General features: G+C 28.0%; 5 protein-coding genes across 7 annotated transcripts; 3 read left to right on the forward strand and 2 right to left on the reverse strand.

The window, feature by feature from the left end:
- Window positions 1-5,660: 5,660 nt before the first annotated feature.
- Window positions 5,661-8,481, forward strand: LOC139088146 (uncharacterized). Its single transcript, XM_070637214.1, has 4 exons — window positions 5,661-5,876; window positions 7,276-7,425; window positions 7,702-7,981; window positions 8,474-8,481. The coding sequence occupies exons 1-4, from the start codon at window positions 5,661-5,663 to the stop codon at window positions 8,479-8,481; spliced, it is 654 nt and encodes a 217-aa protein (XP_070493315.1).
- A 2,576-nt stretch (window positions 8,482-11,057) lies between these two features.
- Window positions 11,058-15,298, forward strand: LOC139088271 (uncharacterized). The gene is made up of 5 exons (XM_070637418.1): window positions 11,058-11,118; window positions 13,017-13,308; window positions 13,371-13,579; window positions 14,095-14,178; window positions 14,407-15,298. Exons 2-5 carry the CDS (start codon window positions 13,026-13,028, stop codon window positions 14,782-14,784), a joined length of 954 nt encoding a protein of 317 aa, XP_070493519.1. The 5' UTR covers window positions 11,058-11,118; window positions 13,017-13,025; the 3' UTR covers window positions 14,785-15,298.
- Window positions 13,800-20,313, reverse strand: Vav (Vav guanine nucleotide exchange factor). 3 transcript variants are annotated; one of them, XR_011544205.1, is made up of 12 exons: window positions 20,117-20,271; window positions 19,849-19,984; window positions 19,530-19,711; window positions 19,381-19,464; window positions 19,099-19,300; window positions 18,145-18,516; window positions 17,098-18,077; window positions 16,889-17,041; window positions 16,721-16,830; window positions 16,600-16,658; window positions 14,842-16,539; window positions 13,800-14,763 (listed from the first exon to the last, which is right to left on the reverse strand). XR_011544205.1 is itself a non-coding variant. In XM_070637416.1 (12 exons), the coding sequence occupies exons 2-12, from the start codon at window positions 20,191-20,193 to the stop codon at window positions 16,483-16,485; spliced, it is 2,412 nt and encodes an 803-aa protein (XP_070493517.1). In that variant the 5' UTR covers window positions 20,194-20,222; window positions 20,295-20,313; the 3' UTR covers window positions 13,800-16,482. The 3 variants fall into 3 exon arrangements, 2 of the variants coding, with proteins under 2 accessions (XP_070493517.1, XP_070493518.1); XM_070637416.1 differs by adding an exon at window positions 20,295-20,313 and having other exon boundaries at window positions 13,800-16,539; window positions 20,117-20,222; XM_070637417.1 differs by lacking the exon at window positions 19,099-19,300 and adding an exon at window positions 18,643-18,754 and having other exon boundaries at window positions 13,800-16,539.
- Window positions 20,314-20,530: 217 nt separating this feature from the next.
- On the forward strand, window positions 20,531-22,224 carry LOC139088115 (transcription factor Ouib-like). Its single transcript, XM_070637171.1, has 4 exons — window positions 20,531-20,714; window positions 20,779-20,838; window positions 20,896-21,530; window positions 21,736-22,224. The coding sequence occupies exons 1-4, from the start codon at window positions 20,619-20,621 to the stop codon at window positions 22,046-22,048; spliced, it is 1,104 nt and encodes a 367-aa protein (XP_070493272.1). The 5' UTR covers window positions 20,531-20,618; the 3' UTR covers window positions 22,049-22,224.
- Window positions 21,510-23,044, reverse strand: LOC139088116 (nucleolar protein 12-like). Its single transcript, XM_070637172.1, has 2 exons — window positions 22,424-23,044; window positions 21,510-22,221 (listed from the first exon to the last, which is right to left on the reverse strand). The coding sequence occupies exons 1-2, from the start codon at window positions 22,928-22,930 to the stop codon at window positions 22,054-22,056; spliced, it is 675 nt and encodes a 224-aa protein (XP_070493273.1). The 5' UTR covers window positions 22,931-23,044; the 3' UTR covers window positions 21,510-22,053.
- Between the last annotated feature and the right edge of the window lie 14 nt (window positions 23,045-23,058).

Below are 23,058 nucleotides of genomic sequence, written 5' to 3' on the forward strand. Positions count from 1 at the left end.
ATATTCAAAATGTTTTTTATTCATCTATGGGCATGATGATTATGCATCTTTTTCAAGCAATAAAGAGATGTTAAGTGAATTATTCAACTCTTCAACTGTCCATTTACAATCACAAGGTGGCATATCACAAATGCATAAATCTCTAGATTCATAAGAAATATTATCAACAGGTTCCAAATTTTGTTTGACATGGTATAAGTTTCCTCGCTTCAAAAGTCCAATTCTAACGTTTTGAAAATCAGGTATATGCTTGAGCCAATGGTGCAGTAATTCAAAATGATTTAATTTTTCAGGAACAACGTTGAGAAGCTTCATCTTTTTTAAATATTCACAAATTGTAATGATTTCATAAGAATATCCTGAGAAAGATTTGTGAAATTTGTAGAGGTCAAATGGTTCAAAAAGTGGAAGTGAAATGCTTCTTTTAAACTTCTCAATTTCCATTTCGTACATCCGTCTAATACTTTCTGTAATTATCTTGATATGATTAAAATTTTTAATATTCATTTTAATCAACGCAGAAGCATCAATTCGGATCAATTTTTTCCCATCAATATAATTTACTCGAAATGATTCCTTGTATTCAGGAAATCCCAAATCATCTATCCAATCCAGAACATTTTCTGTGGTCCATTCAAATTGTTTAGGCAATTCTAATTCATTTAATACACAGCAACAAATAAATGTCAAAGGGTTTGCTGTTTTTACAGTTGAGTCGACATACCTAAAAATGTGTAATTAAATATTTCAATACTTTTTTTTAAATGTTGTCAACAAACTTACAGACAATTTGAGCAACCAGGAGTTGGAGCTTCAATAAATTTATTTAATTTGAAAGTCATTTTAAAATTTCAAATATTTCTGTCATAATTTTTTGTTCGAAAAGAAGTCATAGCCTACGTATCATAAACATAAAATAAAAATTTAAAAATTATGTTAATTTAAATAAATAAACAGAGCAATATTGCAGCATCTGCATGCAATCTATGTATATGTATATCTGTTCATTTTCTACGCTTTTAGTTGAATTTATTTTTTACTTTTTGGAATTTAAATATTTGTTTTTGCCTTAACTCTTATAAAAATTTATATTAGAGTTTGTTTATACATTAAGAATCACTGTGGCTTTAAACAAGAATCTATTATAATGACATAAAATTTTAAATTGTGTCATATGACATTTTTATGCTAATTTTTATATCTAGTTATTATTTGAATATCATTAAAAGACGATTAAGAAATTAAATGATAAATTATACTTATTTTTCATTCAGTTTTCTATCCAAATGAGTTCTAATGCTAACTTTGACTATATGAGCTGCTTCATAAATTTCAGTTTTAACTATTTTTATGATCAATTACTCGCGTGTTTAAAAACTATTAATTTCCAAAATAAATGCTAATTTGATTTAAATTTGTTCAAAAAGCTTAAACAAGCATTTGTATTATTTGGAATTTTATCCTTAAGAGCATCATTAATGGTTTTTATAATTTATTATGACTGATAGTAATTTACAGATACCTGCTGTTTTCTGTGTTTTCAATGAAACCTTTACACATAATAACATTAAATGAGAAAAAATGCAGTTCCATTATTAAAATGACATCAACGCATTTTCATTCATTTTTAATTTTTTTATTTAAAGTGATTCAACTTTAAAAGAATCCAGCAACCCAAGCTATTCACTATGTTTTTTTGTTTCACAAATATTGCAAAATTTAGCTCTTCTTGGTGGTATCTTGTAGGTTCATTTATGTACATGATCAGAAATAATCAATAATGATCAATAAATGAACCTTTGGTTGCGAAAAATACGCTGAGTATGTTGAAATGTGGTTGTTTGCATGATATGCGCGAAAAACATATTACGACACCTCCGCAACAATAAAAAGTTATCATGCCGATGTTCATAAATGCATATTAAATGTATATAAAAGGCTCATAATAAATATTAAAAGAGAATTTGCATGAAAATTAAAACGAATTTATATGGCAATTGTTGTTCATTTTCTTTCAATTTTGTTTTTTTTTTCCTTTCGACAATTTGAAGATTAAAATTTATTACAATTAATATTCACATGTCTATGTATAGATTTGAAAGCATGAAAGTAGAAATTAATAAAGGTAGATGTATATTCTTGATTGTACTGCTTCCTTTCCGATCATTGAAATCTTTTTCTTTTTCATATATTTATTCCTTTTTTACATCCATAAATTTCTATATTAAATACTTTTAAGAAACATGATAGTGATAAAAATATTTGACATAAATATCAAGTTATTTTCTCATCTTTTTGCATTTTATTTCGTTCCTTTTTTCGCCTTATTTTCATCTTTAATAAAAAAAACGACATGACATGTTTATTAAGCGATTTTAAAAGTTTGACATAAGACATTGACTTTTTTAAATATCTTGAATATATTTTGCTACTAAACATGCTTGTATAAAACTACTATACACTAATGTAATTTGAGAATAATCTTAAAGTTTAAAATGTCATCAGTGAAAGAATTTACATTTATGCAAGCTGCAAAACAGTAAATCTAGTTCTTAAATTTGTTGATTTTTTCACGTGAACACGAATTAAACAAAACGAAAAACAAAATTTTTACACAGCCAACTTTATTTAAATTGAAATTTAAGTAGGTGTTATTTGGCTGTTGTTCATCAGAAATATTTCTCCGTTTTGCTTTGTAAATCGAATAATAAATTGTACTTGGCTTATGATTTATAATAAAATATCAATTTATTGGAAATATTGTTGCTAAATCTTTATTTTATATTAAGAAAATATATGAAACGCTAAGCATGCCAATCATACAGCTAAAACGTGAAAAAGTTAGCATTATTACTTTTTTTGGGTGGTCGATTACATGATTTAAATGAATCTATAACTAAACGAAAATATATATTTGAATATTAACATATGAGCATGCCTCGCAGTAATCAAAAGCATTTTGTGTAGCCCAAAACGATTACTATTAAATATTGCTAGAATATTTAAATGATGTAGTGTTATAGCACCAATATTTTCCTACCGAAATTTCAAATAAGAAAGCATAATTTAAATACTTTACATTCATTTTCTAAATCAATAAATCAAAATTCAAATGTATAAATTTAAAATTTGAAATCAATTAATCTCAGTTAATATACATAGGTATACCTATGAATATATAAAATCATACAGATCGATGGAATGTTGATTTTTAAAAAGAAAATAAACACACTTTAAAGCAGAGGGAAAGAATTTAAAATGATAAACGAACAGGGAGCTATTGCCAAGATGAAAAAGGAACGATGTTGAGCGATTACAGCGCAGTCAATAATCTTAACCTATGAAACGTAAAAGGATGTGTAATTGAAGCTAAGGTTTTCTTTAATAATATATTTTTACTAAGCTAGTACACTAAAATGATGATAATCGGAAGTGGGTTTATTGTTGCCTCAAAACCAGAATCAATATTTTCAGCAAAAACCTTAAAAATGCCAACCTGGCATTTTGAGTATTTTCGACTAAAAATGTTTTATGACCAACTGTCTTAACGCTCACTCTAAAGAACACTTCAGAGTTTCAAAAAGAAACCTGCTGAGCAAATATTTGCTTAAAATAATTAATTAATGCGATTATTATATGAATAAATCTATGAAGCGCAGTCAGTCATACCTAACTTAGTGCTAAACAAATATTTGTTAAAAGTCATATTTTTTCACCTATTAGAAAAACTTACATATATTAACTCCAACTCAAACTCATAATTCACAATAAATGACCGATTCTCAAACGATTTAATATTGTTTTAATACAATTTATTTACTAAATGACTGAAAAATTTAAATTTTTATTGGTTTTAAAATACTAATTCTCACCACATTAAATGTAAATTGTGTGGCAGAGAAACGCGTGTCTTCATAAATATTATAATATAATGAAATAAATATTGAATAAAAACCATATTAAATTTCATTTATGAAATGAAGCACTGCTGTGTGGCTCTTTGTATCAAGGAATAAAGAAGAACAGAAAGAAAGAAAAGGAGAGAGAAAAATGCAGATTTAAATTTATATGTTTCCCCTTAAGAATTATTGAATTAAAGAACAACATTGGAGTTTCGATGTTGTTGGTGTTGTTAAAGAGATATCCTATATGGATATCATGCTGATTTGGTAACACTGCGAAAATCTCACCAAAGCAAAGTAAACAGCGAACCACCAAGGTAGAAAAACAGTAAGGGCATCATATAGACTAAATATCAATTTAAATCTAATAAAAATTAATTATTGAATTAATTGGTTAATATTTTTTATTCTTTCTTATATATCGCATTTCATTGGAAAGAACATCCATATGACCGAGAAAAATTATTATTATTGTAATATATGAAGCATATCAACAAGTGACAGGACAATAGAAAATAAAGTCGGATATAATTTTCCATTATAAAGTAATTTCAAAGAAAAGCGTGTTTAATATTTAATTATGATATTCATTGGACTTAATTTATTTATTATTATCAAGGAAAAAATTTTGACCTTTATAACATTTATCCACTTGAATACGACATCCAAGATTTCTCTTGTCGAATTCATATATGCTTGTACGATAAGTTACGATTATAAACTCAAATTATGTTCGATACATGAGTGTATCTTTGAATCGCATAAATATACTCGATTCCTTCGATTAATCCCGCTGGGATTTTTTGTTCTCAAATGTGAAGCTACAATACCTTAATTTTTTTATTTTTTTTTTGTAAATTTGCAATGGATTGGAAACCTGAGTGTTTATAAAAAGTCATGTATTTCAAAAAGGAAGGATTACCAACAAGCAAAAAAGCATATAGACAACATCAATAGCATTTTATATCTCATGTATTCATAAATTTATTTTTGTTCCACTTCAATTCCAGTTTAATTCTCTTTCCATTTTTTTTATTATCATACACAATAATAGTAATTAGTCGGAACCAAAATCAGTTCATTAATCTATTAAAATTAGTCATATGAGTGACGATACATTTTCCGCGTATACATACACATACATATGTAGATACATGAAAAGCACCGATAATGCCGGTAATAACTTACAACTTTTCATGCCTTTATTGTCATACAACGGTACCAAATTTAAATCGCATTGCAAGTCGTTGGCGTTATAAATGTGACATAAATATAGCGTGCAATTTGTTCATTTGTGTTAGAAAGCAAAACTTAATATTTCTTGAGTATGACTTTTTAACAATAATTCATTCTGAATTTGAAGTCGATAAGAGACAGTTGTCTTTAAATAAATTTAAATTATCTGTTTTTTTATTGAGTTTAATACCTAAAATGTTCAAATTAAGAATATTATTAATTGCAATTCTTATTAGTATAATCTGTATCGATGCATCTACAGTTCGACGTAGTTTATTGGAAAATCTGAATAGTGGATTAAAATTGCTTGGTAAAAATGATCGACGACCTCTAGACAATCGTTATTTTTATCTCAAACGTTTCAAACAATCAGGTGTATCCAACAATATTGCTGATTTAGTGTCACAAACGTTTGCTCCTGGAAAGAATGCAAATCAAAACTCTGGTCACAACCGGCAAGACTCAATTGTTTTGGGAGACGGTTTAACGGCACCATCGTCATCTTTATCAGAAAATTCAATAATGAGTGGATTGCTGAAATTGCTTGGTTTTGATGGTGGAAAAATTGGTGCCGTAGCAGTTAATGGAATTGTTTTCCTAGCTCAAATGGTGAGATTTGGTGCAAATAAATTTATGGATTTTATGATGACTAAAACTTGGGATTGGTATCTTATAGTAGATTATATAAATAAAAAGATAAAAGATGATAAGTTTTATAATAATAAGGTAAAAGATGAAGTAAGTAGTTCAAGTCAAGAGCTTGAATACACTACCAGAATTTGGATCTAAAAAGAAAATATTCCAAAACAATTGTATAAATAATTTGATAGAAATAACGTTACTTAAATTCATGATCTTTGAAACCTTGATTATTCTTACTAGTCAGCTATATTCAGTCATTCTAACATATAAATATTATGATATATAGCTTTAATAGATTTATTGATTTTCCAAAATGAATTGTGTGGTCTTCAAATCATTAGTTTCATAAATTTGTGTTTTAACACTTTCTTTCTCTGCATGAAGCTCCTTAAAAATCAATTGTATATTTATCATAAAACACACTCTTTTCAAACATAATTAATTGCTATAAAATAAATGATGCCATTAAATCAATTGGAATCTTTTTTTTTTCCTTTATGCCCCCCATTCACTTGTTATTGTTAGTTATTCAAATTGTAAAAAAGTCATTAATAATTATGTTTTAAGATGTATTTGAAATATGTAAATAAAAATTGTACAATAAAATTTCAATTACTTTTACACTATCTCTGATTTCATGACACACTTCTTCTCGCTCTAGTTAGTACTTATGTTTGCTTGAACTTGTTAGAAAATTTTGTAAAAATTCTTTTCTTGTAAAATATTTAATGTCATACTGTATATATATGTACTCTTTGTATTTTGATGAATTTGAAATTATTAAATAAAAATAACAAAAACTAACAAATTTATTGTCACTTTTAAGTTGTAAGTTTTGGACCAAAAGTCTGCTGTCAAGAGATACTGATTAATACATTTTGCACTATGGTCTTATTTATCACACCAGTGGTGGACAACTTGTGTACCGTGATAAATCTCAGGTATGCCTCGAAGTGTTTTAAAAAATAAATAGATGAGTTTTCACATTCCTCTTAAAATTGCTTTTTAGAAAAATCAATTTTTCACATTTTTCCAAGTGAAAATTTATATAGAAACGTATAGAAAATGACCGGTATCGGGAACGAATTAAGAATTTTTATGACCGATGTTTTGCAAAATGTGGGTATTATGACTTAAATGAGCCACAAATTTTTTGTGAATATTCGTGCAGCAGTTCGGGAGATAAAAGCAAAAATCTTTGAGAATTATAGCCGATTATAGAAAAAGCCATGAAAATATTTATTTTGTCATGGTGTGCCATAATAAAAAATTAGGACTAATGTGTGTTATGGCACAAAAAAAGGTTACCCACCACTGCTTTAGAATATTTTTTTATCTTCGTCTGTTTTCTTGTTTTTTAATTCAAATATTTAAATATGCACATATCATTGTTCTCATTAATAAGACTAAAGTATTGTTATTATTATTCAGATCCTACATTTTATTTCGTATCAAACATTTTTGTGAACTTTTCTTATTGTTTTAAATTAAAAAGCTAGGAAATTTATTGATTTCACCGGAGCCAAAAGATGAAGAGAACAAGAATAATGATGAACAAGAGGAACGATCAAACAAAGATGATATTCTTTCAGGCGACATTTTCAATTGGATGTTACAGAATGAAAAAGTATCAAACTTGTTAGTGGTGAGTTTTCAAAACTAATATTTTTAATAGGATATTGAGGTAGGTTCAAATTTCTTATTTTAATACTCAACGGAATTTAATAGCAACACAATATTTAACATTTATTGTGCAGCTTTCAATAAAGCTGAGGTGTGCTTACAAGGTACTCAAAAAAAAAATAAGCTTAAAAAGTTATATAGAGCTTATTTGAAACTTTAAAGTGCACTTAAACTTAAAGCGTTCAAAAAAATAAAACTTTATTAAACTTTTTGAGTTTTGTTTCTTTCAAAATTTTAGGATGCAAGAGACAAGGATCTTTCCGAGAAATTAATGTCAAATATTAAGGAAAGGAATAAAAACAATTCGGCTGATTGTGTTCTGATGTTGTTTTGTAAGATGAAACCATTTATTTGGGGAATGCAAAAAGCTTTGAATGACAAACTAAGTGGAAAAGAACCAATTGGAAATAAAAAGACAGGAGAAGAACCAGATAAAATAGCAATATTCTTTGAATATTTACCAACATTTGACGAGTTCAAAACAAATTCCGTGACCTGCGAAGATGATCATAGAGGGTGTAAATTATTTTAAATTTAATTTTGCAATATTAAACAATTGTCATTCATTTTTGTTTTAATGAATAAATCAAGTACATTATGACATTATAAAAGTGTGTAAATTATATACCCAAATTATTTCAAATAAATGATTTTAAAAGTAAAACTCTCATTCACAATGTAAAAAAGCATTTTCTTTTCGTTCTGGTTTTGTATTTCGAAACTAATGTGAGATTTATTAGAGCGGATTTTTTGAATCATGTCGCCGCATGGTATGAAATAATAGAAATAAACAGAATGCGTTAATTTAAAAATATTATTTTCTTCTCATTTTCAAAAGGTTTGATGAGATAAAACGAATTGCTTATTAATATTGAATCTTTCTTTAGCTACTGTCTTACTCTATTTAAATATCGAATAATTAACGAATAGCTGTTTTATGTGTTTCTATGTTAATTTATTTTTATTTTTCCAACAATGACAATTTCTATGAATTTTTAAATAATTTATAGGTTTATGAGTTTAGAGTCTAGACGAAGAGGTCGTTCATAAGTAAATGACATTCATGAAATCTCTCTCGACCAGACTCCCTAATATCCTTAGTGATGATGTAAGATTTTCTATTGGATTGTGTAAATATGCAATAGAGGAAAGGAAGACACTCAGATTTATCGAAGTCTCAGTCTCGACAAATTCTAGAGACCGCGACCGAGACTACCCAGGAAGTACCGAAAGATAAAAAATAAAATTTTAGGTTTCGAGTTTCGGCCTTGGAAAATTCCCCTGCTTTTAAGAATCCTTTGGACGTAGGACTGTGAAAAAGACTCTCAGCAATATTTTTTGATTTTTTAATTCAGTGCACATATTAGACAATTTTTCCCATACGTGATACATTGGTATTTATATGATTCTGTATGAAAACAAACAATATGTGATAGTTCAATGATCTGCAATTGCTCAATATTGAATGGAATTCAATTACAATTTATGTGATAAAAGAATTATAAAATTACGTTAAAATTGAGCAATTGAGCTGACGCACAGCACAGAAAATAAAATTGAAAGTCATTTCATAAGCCATGACGTTTTTAAGACGTGATATGTGTGATTATATTAGCAACATTAAATTTCACTTGTACTTTCATTGTCAGCTTCTTATTTCTTTATTTTTGTCGATTATTTCTTTTTAACAAAAAAAAATATAAAAAATATTATAACAAAAATCATTTATTTAGTATCTAAAAATCTATTTCTCTTCATAGTTGTGTACACAATATTTCATTTCTGCACATTTTATATTGCTGCCACATGATTCTCATCAGAAAGAAGTCGCTACAGGAGAAAGTTTATTGTTAATATATTGGAATCTTATTCTCTTTATTTTGTGTTGATGTACTGTGATGTACCTAAAGTCAATTGTGTGAAGATGTTTTTGTAATTCTGTTCATATTTTTTTTTTGTTCTTTAAGCCAATTTTAATAAATGAAACTGTTATATCATTGTGCAGTTTTTAGATACAGAAAGAAAACATTTCTCACAAATCTAATGAACTTAATTATATAATGAGAATGAGAAGAATCGAAATAGAAGAAGATTTAGGAATAAAGAAGCAATATTATCATTGTGAATATTTAACTAGTATGTAGATTCTAACATAATTTATGGTAATCTTTTGAAACAATCATGACAAAAGAATACCTACTTAAGTTTGCAATCATGTCTTTGTTTTATGTTATCTGGTAATGCTTTTGTTTTCAATATCACTCTATTGTAAAAGATGTTAAGTGAAGATATTGCATTAATGCGTGTGAGTCAATTATCTCAAGACCAAAGATAGACATACATACAGTAAAGTAAGTTATACGAAAAAGTGCATGTTATATAAATTAAAAAACAATTATTTCATTTTCTTTACAGTTTCATGAAATAAAAAGTTATTAGAATTCTAATCTATGACTGTCTTTTTAATTTAAAACAGAGTATTAAGATTAAAAATTTACGTAGCTAATGAATTGATACTTCTGGATTAATCAGCAACATACACGAAGTTTGTTTACGGTGAATTTCTGTAGCCTGCTTTCACTAAAATTGATGTTCAATAACCTTACATAATCCACATAAAATTTGATACATGTAGAGTTTCATGAACTCGGTGATTTTTTGGTGCCAGCCTTCAGACAAATGATATGCAAAGAAAATACGTCAATCTTTAAAATAAATTTGTAAATCTATTGCTCATCATTACATAATTTAAAATGTTTAAATATTTATACTGAAGATTCTTAATTTAATCTTTTTGCCAGAAGAATTTTATTAATCAAATTTTTATTAAACTATTACTTTTAAGGAAATTTTTTCAAACTAACATTATGGATGCGATTCATAGTGACATCCTTGCAAAATAGCATTGCAGGATTTGGAGAAACAAGCTATGATTAAACTTAATGCCTTATTCAAAGCATAAGATATCATCGGTTGGGAATTTCCACAATATTTTCTCCAGAAACATCAAGCAATGTCCACTTATTTCATTGTGATCTTCAATCGCATCCGGAATAAATTTTTGTTTACAATTTTAGGATATAGAGGAATTTTTGTGGTATGAATGACTAATTCATTGTCATGAACTAATTTTATTGCCGTACTCGATTCATTGATTAACAATCATACAATTTCATGCTCGTAATAGCTTTTTAAGATAGTATTAGAGGAGAATTCATGTTAAAATGAGTAGACAATTAGCAATCATAAAAAGATACGATAAATACTTTGGACCAATCTATTATTGAATGGCTAAGAATTTTCACACTAGATCACGATTTTTGAAAGTTCTATTTTTTTATTTTGTCTGCATGGGTAGACAATCAACACATAATATATATATATAAAATAAAGTTTCTCAGAAGCAACGAGTGGCTTCTTGAAGAAATACATTCATATTTTTTTTAAAGAGAGAAGAGAGAAAGATATGTTCGTGAAAATACAGTTGTAAAATAAGCAAACATAAGAAAAGCAAAAGAAAGAAGGTAGGAAGTGGGTCATCATATAAAAGAGAAGTTCAAGGTAATAACGTTTTCAGATTTACGTTGTCGGTTGAAGTGATAACAACTAGAAAGAAATTGTAGTTATTCGTAATATTTATAGTGAAAATCTTAAGGTAAGGACTTACTTAGTTAGTGAATTCAAATAGGATTTTTCAAAAAAATAAAAAAAAAATATTTATTTATAAATTTTGAGACATGTAATTCCGTATACAATCATACCATATGCATTAAGGATGTTTGAATAATAAAGTGACGTGGTCATTCATTCAACAAAGTGAAATTTTTTAAAATGAAATCATTGTGCATTCCAAAACAAATTTCTCGTTGTGAATAATTGTTAAGTGAAAATTATAAGATGTAATAATTACGTATAAAATATTTTACCGGATTTTTATTGCGTTAACAGTTTTTTTCTTCTTTTCCATCACATCATGGATATATCGATTACACATAATTATAGATAGAAAACGTCCAAAAGATCATAAGTCATACGTGATTTAAAAATTTCACAATAAACAGAACACATGATTGAATGTGCATAGAAAGAATATTTATGTTTTGCATAAAGAGCTGTAGCGAAGCTAAGTGAAATTAATGCATTAATAAAAGTAAGATTGTATGTCAAAGAAATAACCATATTCTCATGAGCACAAAAAAAGAGGTGAAAAATATAATAAAAATTCCACAGCGTAAGAAGAACACAAACACTGAAATTAACTTTCTTCTTGTGACGCTCAAATTGGCCTATAATGAATACCACAACACTGACCCATTTATTAAATTTAGAATGGAAATGAGAAATATTATTTGTGGGTTTAAAAAAGATGATACAAGAATGTTAATCGTCTAAGAATTCATGCTTATAATTTCAAATTAGATCATGACTAATCAGACGTAAAAGTAGTTAATTATCCAGTTGTTTGAAATATTTTGGCAATAAGAAATTTGCATGAAAAATTTTAGGGAATAATTCTAATTTTTATAAAGTCTAATGAAGGCAAAAAGAGGTAATAAACATTATAAATTATGGAGCATAGCATTATTACAGAAATACCAGTTTCAAATATAACGGCAATAACCCATAGAGAGAGAAATGAATACTCAATATTCTTTTTTAGAAAGGAAAGAAAAGAAAACAGGTTCATTTGCTATTTAGTTATCAGTGTTACAGTAAATTTGTTTAATATTTCCAAAATGTACCTCCCATAACACTTACTATAGACTTTAGGTAATTAAATAGTCTGCCACTTTTTTTTTAACTTTATGATGATTAGTAAATGAAGCATTTATCTGATGATATAGGCCAAAAATTGCTTTATTCAAATAATTGGGGCTCGCCCAATTGGAAATTTTCAAATTATACATGTCTATTGAATTAGAATAAGTGCGCTTTAAGCTTTCCAATAATTTTAATAAATTTGAAGATCGTGCATGAAATCTTAATGCCGTTATTCACCAGATTGAAGAATTTTTTTTACATAATCAGCGATTATGTGTTGAAAACTTTTTAAATAATGATGTCACTTTATATGCATGTCCAAAAAAGATTTGTGCCATGAAATCAAATTGGATAAGAAATCTTGAAGTATGGAAAATTATTATACAATGAAAGTTTGTGCTAGATATATCATCCCAAACATGCAGTGTGTATGGAAAAGAGTCTTGAGAATTTCAATGCGAGGTCGATAAACGAAATTTGTGAAGAATATTATATTATACAATTAAATTGTAGCACATTGAGACTATTACACCTATTGTTATAGCTTAGCATTAAATTACAAATAATTCATAAAGTAAAACTCATTTCAACATATAATTTTGACAGTTCTTGTAAGCATGCGTCTTGAATGAATTTATGTCAACTTTATTATTTGCAATGCACAATGAAACAATGTTGGCATTATATGTTGGTATTGCTGATGCATAACTTTTCTTACCAAAGAAATACTGTCTTAAAATGCATGAAATCTAAATTATACTTTAACATATTAATTAATTCCTAATTTATTAGATAACGAAAATGAAAACACAAAATCAAATGTTTGGATGGTGTCTCCTCGGACTTATTGCAAGTCACTGTGTACTTATGACATTTGCATATCCTCAACAATTTTCACAACAACAAATTTCTTCATATAAACAACCTCAACAACATCGGTTCATTCCAGCTGCACAAGCTGATGCGAGAAAGTTTGCTGAAAAACCAAATGCATTGAAAAAAGTTGCTCTTGATGACATCGACGATGATATTCAAACAAATCAAATCTCAGATAATGGATTCTCGTGGTCAAATATGCTTGGTAGTACGTTTAAGTGGATCATTTAGTATATTGTCGTATTTTCTTAATCATTTACTTTTATATAGGCATGCTTATGCAAATGTTCTTCAATGGAGCTAATGCAAACAACAATATTCTTCCAACAAAATCTGATGATGTTGACAATGGAGTTGCTCCAGCCTCATCATGGGCAAATATAATTTCAGTTGGATTGAAAATCATTACAGCATTATTAGGAGGAGGCAATGGCGGTGATGGAATTGATAAAGTTGATAACGGAAATTCACCGATGCAGGTAAGAAATGTGAATCAAGTTTAATACAATTATAACATTCAATGGTGAGAGAGAAATTTATTTATATAGTCAGTTATCACCTTATAGACATGGGGAAAGCTTATATTAAAGAAAGCATTAATTTACACGCTTTTAGGAAGAAAAGAAATTCAAAATATTTATTATCACCTTATATTAGATAAATTAGGATAGTTTGATCCATTAGCTTTTCATTTCCTGATAATTATACACTGCCCTAGACTGCATATTTTGATTCTTTTTTGAGCTATGTGGCACTTAGAAATTTTTGATAAAAATAAAATCTATCACCTCAAGGCTCATTCTTGCTCTATTTTCAAAAGCTGCACTATAGATTTTACTTTTTATTATAAGTTCACATGGTGCCTAAGAAGCTTAAAAAAAATTAAAGTATGAGCCTATAAACAATTTAGTTTAGTCAATTTCCTTTAAAATTTTATTTTAATTTTATCAAATTCAAAGCAAAATGCACATTTGGAATGTAATTTATTTTATAGGGAGTTTTAACTGCAGTCTTCAGCACACTGTTTGGTTCAAAAGATCCAGAACAAGTGAATACTATGGCCAAACAAGCTGGAGAGGTAAGTTAATCCGTTAATATTTTCCACCACATATTTTTTATCGTAAACATTTCATCCAATTATTCATCAACCTAAATATTTTTTTAATAACATTACTTTTTTTTCCATTATTTTTATGTACATATATTTTAAGTGTAAATTCAAAAAAAAAACTATAAGAAGAAAATATGCTAACAGTTTATTTAAAAACCTAATTAAAAGAGAAATTTCACTTTTCTTTAATTACAGTTCATCAGCATTGTTCTTAATTTATTAGACGCATTGAAGACATCATTCTCACATCGTTCACTTAATGCCAGATCATTGGGAAGAAAAGATTCTGTTGCTGATGCCACTGTAGCATCAATTTCAATGCTTAAAGGTTACGTGAAAACATACAACAATGATGATGAAAAATGCATGCAAAAATTCTTGTGCGAAGCAAATGAAGAATGCTCATCTGACATTGGAGGTCACAGTATCTTCTGTCAACTTGGATCATATGCTGCCAGTTTCATCCTTGAGCGCCAAACAGGACGCTCTTTTGAGTCACTCTATGATGCTGGTCGCAAAGGACGAACAGGTGTAGATTGCAAACAAATTTATCTAGAATGCAATCAAGTTTAAAAGAAATTCCTTCGAATTAGTTCATTTTAAATAAGTCCTATGTAGATTCTTTCTCACTTTTAATTTTAAAATATCTCTTTTGGGGTCGTTCATAAATTATGTCTCATTCTTTTCACAAATTCTTAATAGAAACAAATTTCTATGAGGTTAAAGGTTGAATGACATAATTGAATGAACTCTTAAATACTGAAATCACTTGTGATCTTTAAAAAAAACAATGACTTCCAATACCAATGCTTTTTGACTTATGCATCTTACACATATCTAAATGTGTCACATTATAAGCACAATCTTTATTTTAATTGATAGTAATTTATTTTTTATTTATTGAACTTTTGTGAGTTTCTACAAAACAATTTAAAACGAATGAGTGTGTGTATGCTTGAATGTGATGAGTGGATGCTAGTAAATCGTTAAAAATTACTGTATGTATGCAAAGAACAAATAATTTTTATCATTGCTATTAATTAGTAAAGATACTTAATAAGAAAGTCATATTGATTCATTGTATACCATAGAGGAATTATTTAATAGATTTTATTGTTAAAATATTAAATTAAATAATAAAAAAGCCTATATCATATAGGAAATAGATTTCAATTGATCTTTTTCATATCTTCAGTTAATTTCATATAAACTATTGGCACATTTTTATGTTAAATAATTTATTAATACATTCGATAATAATTTTAAAAATTACATTACTGAGATATATATATAAACGATTATCAATACATTTTAATAACATCATAAGTTTCAGTATTGAAACATTCATTAAACATGACACGTAGGCTACAATAATATTATCTCATAAGTCCTTCTAAACCACGATCTTCTCAAAAGGAGGATTTGATTTTACTTTTAAAATATTAAAATATTTTATGAAAAATATATTCATATACTTTTTATTTATTTATTTATTAATTTTTTTTTTTGATGTTCATAAATTAGTGTAAAATGTTCAGCTCAAAAGCTTTCCGAGCAATTTCGATGTCGGTAAATAATCCATTTACTTATTTCATTGAAATATTTATTTTAAAAAACTTTTCATTAAAATGTTTTCTTTTTGTTTCGAAAAATGTTAAAGCGTTAAAACTGCAATATTCACTATCTATTGATTGGAAGGAATTCAATTTAATAACAAATTTCATTACATATCTATTGTTGTTATCTTTATCCTTTTTTTAATATTCGTAAAAAAATTAAAGCATTTTTTCCAAAAATATATAATTGCACTCATCGTCTTTGTAGCTTTTCTTTTAGGCCCTCTTTAGACACGAGATTCAATGGACGCGTACATTTTTTGTATATTTTACTTCACATTCAATACCACGACAGTTATGACAATCAGTTTGTATTAAAACATTTTTTTTTCTTCTTTAAATTTAAATAGAATAAAAGTTATTCTTAGTTTCTTCATTAAGTTCTAGTCAAGTGATATAAAAACGTTGAAAAAGTTACTTTTTGAAATGATATGAAGGAATGTTTTTGATAAATACTTTGTCCTAAAATTGTCTATATTACAGATTGCAAAGCATCCATTTTAAAAGTAAAAAGAGAGAAATTGGATATAATATTCAACTTTGGTATGAGAACAATTTAAAAATTTCAAAATAAACGTTTGAAGTTGAACGATTATTGTATTAAAGCAGACGGTTCGATGCAAACAAAGTAATAATTCACATATTCATCACGAAATCATAGATCTTCATTTGGGCAGTTCTCTTGAACATATCCTTTAGGAAAGAATCCAATCTGTTTACAAAATACAATTTAAACATATTTAAAATTTTTGATTAAAATTAAGCTATTTACCCTATCCATTGAACGGCCTTTCAACCAGCCTCGACTGTCTCCTTCTTTGCTAATAATGTCTGTAAAAATTTAAAAAAACTTAATATTGAATTTCGTATAAACATCAAAATGAATGGCTTACAAATCTGACACCCTTTCTTCAACGGTAGTTGATTTGGCTCTTTTGGAGTAAAATCATATATGGCAGTTGCAGTTCGTTCATAAAACGGCCATTGAAGCACTTGGTTGAGACTGTTTTAGAAGCAAAGTTGTAAAATAAATATTGAAAACTAAGCATTAACTTAATTACCCAGCAAAATTTTCTCCGAGATCATTTCGTTCATAAAAGGACACAAGTTCCACTATAGTTCGAAAATAGCGTCTTGTTGACAAAAAGTAGTGAGGCTGACAATCTTCAACTTTTTGATAAATTTTCATGTGTTTTACAACTCTATTGTCCGTTCTGCACAAAAAAAAATATTAATTTAAATAATGAAATAAAAAAAAAATCAACCTTACTTTAAGCTTAATGCATATAGTGTTTCGGTTGAGTTGGATGCGCCTTGAGGACGACACCTCAATAAATAAGTTCCGATTCTTCTATTTTCCAACTTTGAAGTCGCATTTTCTCGATCCATAGTCCCAACGAACCAATTAAATTCGGATAAATAACGGTCACAAACTAAGGGAGGTTGTTTACATCGTCCGCTTGACGAAATACATCCTTTATGAACACAAATTTCACAAACTTTGCACTTATATCCTTGATGAATTAAGCCTTTTAAAAATCTCGAACAGTGACGGCATATTGTTGGTTTTTCAAAGGAATTCAATTGAAATTTGTGATCTGTATTTTTACATCCAAACGGTTCAATCATTTCCATAGCTTCATTAAGAGCTTTCATCCATTTTTCACGTTCTCCTTCAGTTTTCATGTAAAGAGTAAAAGCCGTTTCATTCGATTTTCTAGCCAGTAATAACTGATACTTAAATCTTGCATCACGTCCCAATGTTTTTCTTGAATGACCCATTTCAATTCGATAATCACCCAAATTGTATGCTTCCCGAAATGTATATTGCCCTTCTCCAATTCTTGTATTGGAGTTCTTAACAAGAATCATTATTTTTTCAAAAATAAAAGCATATCGATGCTTATGTTTCTGATCTTCATGAGCTTTAATGTTCAAATCGCCATCAAGCAACAATCTCCCATATTGACTAAGATCATTTCCATTCGGTAAATTTAAGTCAATTATACTTTCTCTAACTTTTTTGATTACATTGATTTGTTCACAATCTCTCTTGACTTCATTAATGTATTGAGCAACATCGACCATTGCTTCTTTTGCTCTTTGTAAGCCTTTATAATCATCATGAGATGACGAAGTATCATGAACTAACTTATCTAATAATAAATGATATTTTAAGATTCTTTGCATTGGAACTGATAAAATATCTCGAAGTTGTACTCTTCCTCCACTATGATCTTTTTGACATTGCTAATAAATCCCAAGATATAAAAGAATTAGAAACATAGTCTTATTGAATTAAATAAATAATGTTTACCGCTACAAGCTGTTCAATGGCACTGCTTCTTTTACAAACATCTCTTAGAGTTTCAGTGGCATCAGTCATGTTCGCACAATAATCACCATAAATAAGAAATTGTTCTCGGAAATCCAAAAATACACTGCTCAATTTGCATTTTGGATTCTGCTCTGTGGCTTCACGCAACTTGTCGAGAAATTTTATATGAATATCGACTAGTTCCTTTATTCGAGGAAAAATAATTTTAATTTCATCTTTAAGCATTTTCTCCATGGGTTGCATAAATTTGTACTTCAGATCGTTCAAAACTATCAAATAATTTGATTCCGTCTCCACTAGTTCTCTTATTACATAATCTCTTTGTCCTAGGCTTGTTGTTGCTGAAGCTCTCTGTTCATAAGAAATAAAGGTGTCATCAAAAAATTCAAAAAATTTTCAATCGAACATCGAGAATTAACATCATAAAACGCAGATTAGGTTATAAGGAAAAATAAATAACAGAAAATAGCACTATACCTGATTTCTGGCAATGTTATTTTGTATGGCACATAAATCCTGGTAAACTTCTTCTTCTTTTGTATTTTCTTCATCATTGCAATCAAATGCAGCATTATCGGATTGAGTAGCACTATTTAAATTCCACCAATTACAGCAATGCCATATCCATTCAAATTTTAAATAAATTTATGTTTGTGTCACAAAATTATGAGATCACATAAAAAAAGAAAGAGTAATTCTAAAATTCCATGCTTTAAATTATTAAATCATGCTAAATACTAAATAAAAATTTATAAAGAGCAACATCATCATCAGAGGAGCAAATAAATTATGAGGGAATAATCAAGAAAATAATGACAAGTCTACTGATTAGCAATACATTTAGAATGAATTTTGAAATTGCTACGAAAAATAAAAACAATGCACACTTCAGAAAACTTTAACAACTTAATTTGGGATAAAAGTGATAAAAACCTCTAGAGGAAAGGAAGACGATATTGTGACGTAGCACAGATCCTCATAAACTTTCTCTTCACTATCATCGATAGTAACGAGATCTTCAACAGTCCACTTAATAAGCTGATTATTATTGGAGTTATCTACATTATAGGCATTGTTTTCATTAGAATACTCTTCATCAGAAGTAGACGACTTTGGTGATTCGGCATTATTATTACTTATGATTAAATTTAAAAAGAAGATGAAAAATTCAACATATGGTCAGTTAAAGGATCGTATTGTATTATTAAAACTTACGTTGCTGTTGTTTGTAATTCTTTATAAATATCCTCTTCGGAAATACTTCTTTCTGTAGATACTGATGACTGTACGCTAAATCCACTGTAAAATAATTTGAATCAGCAATTAAAAATATGCAACTCATTTAAATATAATTCACTACTTACGGTAGATTTGGATGATTGATTTGCACTCTTCGACATAGTGAAAGTTTACTCAAAGTTATTAAAACGCGATGAAAATTAGTTAAATCGTATAACATGCTACATTCAAACAACTCATTTTCTTTCAACTGGAAGTTGTTTTTGCAGCATTCGAGAAATATTCGGATGTTTTGCAGACAAAGGAACTGAAATTGGGTATAAATTATGTAAGGCTCCATTATCCTTATTGTCTAAATTTGTTATGCATCATACATGTTTTATAACATTGATTAAACATAAGCAAGTTTCAACCAAGTTGGATAAAAATATACGTATTAATTACCTGTGCATCTCTTGGTCTTCTATTGAATTCAATTGATTCCATCGTAGGATCCAGATAATGAATTAAGTTGCACAATAATACTCCATCTCGCAGTGTCAATGCAAGAATTTTTATCTCCGATGATGGCCAATTTGCTCTTAAAAAAAAAGAAGTATGAATTATTACTTTCCATAAACTTTTAAAGACTTATTCGAATCTTATTAATAATTGATTCATTTTTAACTAAATGAATAAAACTTCATATGAAAAACAGCAAAAGTAATTTTACTTGTGATCTCCAGGAATAATTTTGCAACGAGTAAGCCATGCTGCACACTCTCTCCATAAGTCGTCTGATAATGCCATTTAATTATTTAAAATGTATTACTTTATCACTAAATTTTAAAAATATTTTTCAATTTTTTTTTCTTCTATATCTGAGAAAAAAAGGTATCACATATAATCACCCAAAATCTCAAGTTCCATAAAAACAGCATATCTCTTTTATAATTAAAATAACAATAAATTTTATAAATTAGATGATAATATCAATAAGATGTAGTAACTGAGTTTAATTAGGCTATTTTACAAATTTTCAGCTTCAAATATTTTTCCCGGGTAATTTTTTAAATATCCAAATTTTTTGAATTGTATTTTGCAGTTAGAGTGTAACGGTATTTAAAATTTCAAATTTACAATAACAAAGTTTCTACAAAATTTAAAACTTTTTTAAAAATCACTTAAATTATGAAAATTTAATGCTATTTTACTGACAGAAGTTACAAGAAATCATGGAGGAGTTTGTTAATCAACAAAATTTCTATTTGGGATGTCGTGTATGCAGGCAATTACTGATAAAATCAAATAGCATCTTTTTTGCAGATCAGGTAAATATAAATCTGATGAAATTTGTTTGTTCCTTAATATCATTGCTTAACTTGCTTCAATTAGATTCCTGATATGGATGGACTAACTTATTCAGACGCATTTATTGAATGCACCAATTTAGAGGTAAGTTTGATGCTTATTTCCTTATAATTTGTAAAAATCTGATCATTTTAATTTTAGATATCGCAAAGTGATGAGTTACCCAAACGATTATGTTCAGATTGCGCCGCAAAATTAACGATAAGTTATCAGTTTAGGAAACAAGCAGTAGAATCTGATGGACTTCTCAAAAATTACAGTGATTTGGAAAAAAAGGAAGAAAATGAAATGTATGAAAACGCTAAATTTCAGGACGAAGAAATGTTTGAATATGAGACATTAGAGGAACTAGAAGAAAATAGTTCGGACCATTTAAAGAAAGACATTTATCAAGATGAATTATCGGAAGGGGGAGGAAACGACGCTGTATCATTTTTAACAGGTATTTTAAAGAAAGCTCCTGACTCCACCAATCGGCAGCATATTGAGATTAAAAAGATAAAATCAAAACCTACTGATGCAGGTTTTGAAGATCCAAATCGTAAGCACGTCTGCAATGTTTGTCACAAGAAATTCCAAAAGAGATCCAATCTTATTGATCATTTGCGATTGCATGCTAATGTAAAAGTATTTTCTTGTGAGTTTTGTGAAAAATCTTTCGTTCAAGCTGGAAATTTTAAGGCACATTTGAGGACTCACACCAAAGAAAAACCATTCACGTGTCCTTACTGCAGTAAATCATACAGTCAATCAAGCTCATTAAAAATTCACATAAGGTATGCAATTTATTTATTTCATATTTTTAAGAACTCGAAGAAGATCATCTTCGAGTATATCAATATTTATGCTGAAAACTAGCGAAAAATCATATATTACGAATAAAAACAATTATTAGCAGCTGGTCTTTAAAAACAGCTATTAAAAGCTGTTTTGTTACATCAAATCCTTGATCTCTAACAAATTCTAATTTAAACATTTTAGGTCGCATACTCAAGAGAAGAACTATGTTTGTGATTTCTGCGAAAAGGGATTTACAAATGCAAGTGATTTGGGTAAACATAAATTGATACACGATCCAGTAAAAAAGTATAGGTGCGAAGAATGTTCTAGACCCTTCACACAGAAGATACATTTAAAGAAACATTTAGAGAAACATCATCCAGACATAAGCTTCGAAATTGTAATGAAAAATGAGAAATTTAAAGATGAACCAAAAATTATATTTGAAGAGTGTTTGGAGGAAACGATTGAAGATGATGAAAACGCAAAGGAAATTGAAGTTATGACAGCATAATACAATCATTTACTTTTATTATTATGTTTCGGAATCTTTTTGTGCTTCTTCAAAAACTTTTCCTTAAAATGTTTCTTACGATTCGATAGTTTAACATTTTTCTTATGATTAAGCTGATTTTTCTTTTGTATAATCTTACTCTTTTTTAAGGCCGTTTTTGTTTGTTTCTTAATCTAAAAAAAAAAATATTAAGATAAAAAGTATAATTAAGTAAATAAAAGAAACAATTTAACATATATGTCACAGTGGTTTGATTTCAAAAAATTAATAAAAAATAACTACATTGAATGATCCAGTAAGGTTCAAGTAGCCAATGTATAAATATGATCCTATTTCACAATATTTTTGAAATTAGATCACTGTGGTACAGCTTACCATTTTCTTGAAATCCTTTTCAGATTTAATATCCTTTAGATGTTTTGGCAATTCCTTTTCATTACCCTCCGCTTTGTCGGCTTTTTCTACTATCTCCATTCCCATAATTTTATTGATATCCTCCGTTTCTTCGTTTCCATCACTATCGTTTTCGATGTCTGACTCCTCAAATCTACGTAATCCAATAAATTTCTTATTTACATCCTCTTTTGGCTGACTGATTTTGATTGTTACATCTTCAATTTCAAATCCTTCATCACTTTGATTGTCACTTTCAACATCCTTCAATTCCTCTATTGGTTTGAATGATTGTTTAAATGTATCCTTTAAATTTTTGGACTCATCTTTGATACGCTTCCTTTCTTCTTTTAATTTCAGTTCTATCTCTTCTTGGGCCTTTTTCTGACGTTGCTTCTTTCGCTTACTAAATCCTTTTAAAAATTCTTCTCGTTGCTTATTATCAAACACCAATTCATTTTTTGGCTTCTTATTTTTAGACTTCCCCATTTTAAAATGATTCTTATGTTCTTAATAAATCACTTCTTTATAATTTGATTCTTTAAAAGTTCTTTAATATACTTAAATTTCATAAAATTTATTTATTGTTTGGAAATTCAAAAGTCGTGCTGATTTGT

The sequence above is a fragment of the Chironomus tepperi genome, unplaced genomic scaffold (assembly GCF_022539635.2).
Source record: "Chironomus tepperi strain 1889 unplaced genomic scaffold, CSIRO-AGI_Ctep_v1 contig_161, whole genome shotgun sequence".
Classification (NCBI taxonomy): Eukaryota; Metazoa; Arthropoda; class Insecta; order Diptera; family Chironomidae; genus Chironomus; species Chironomus tepperi.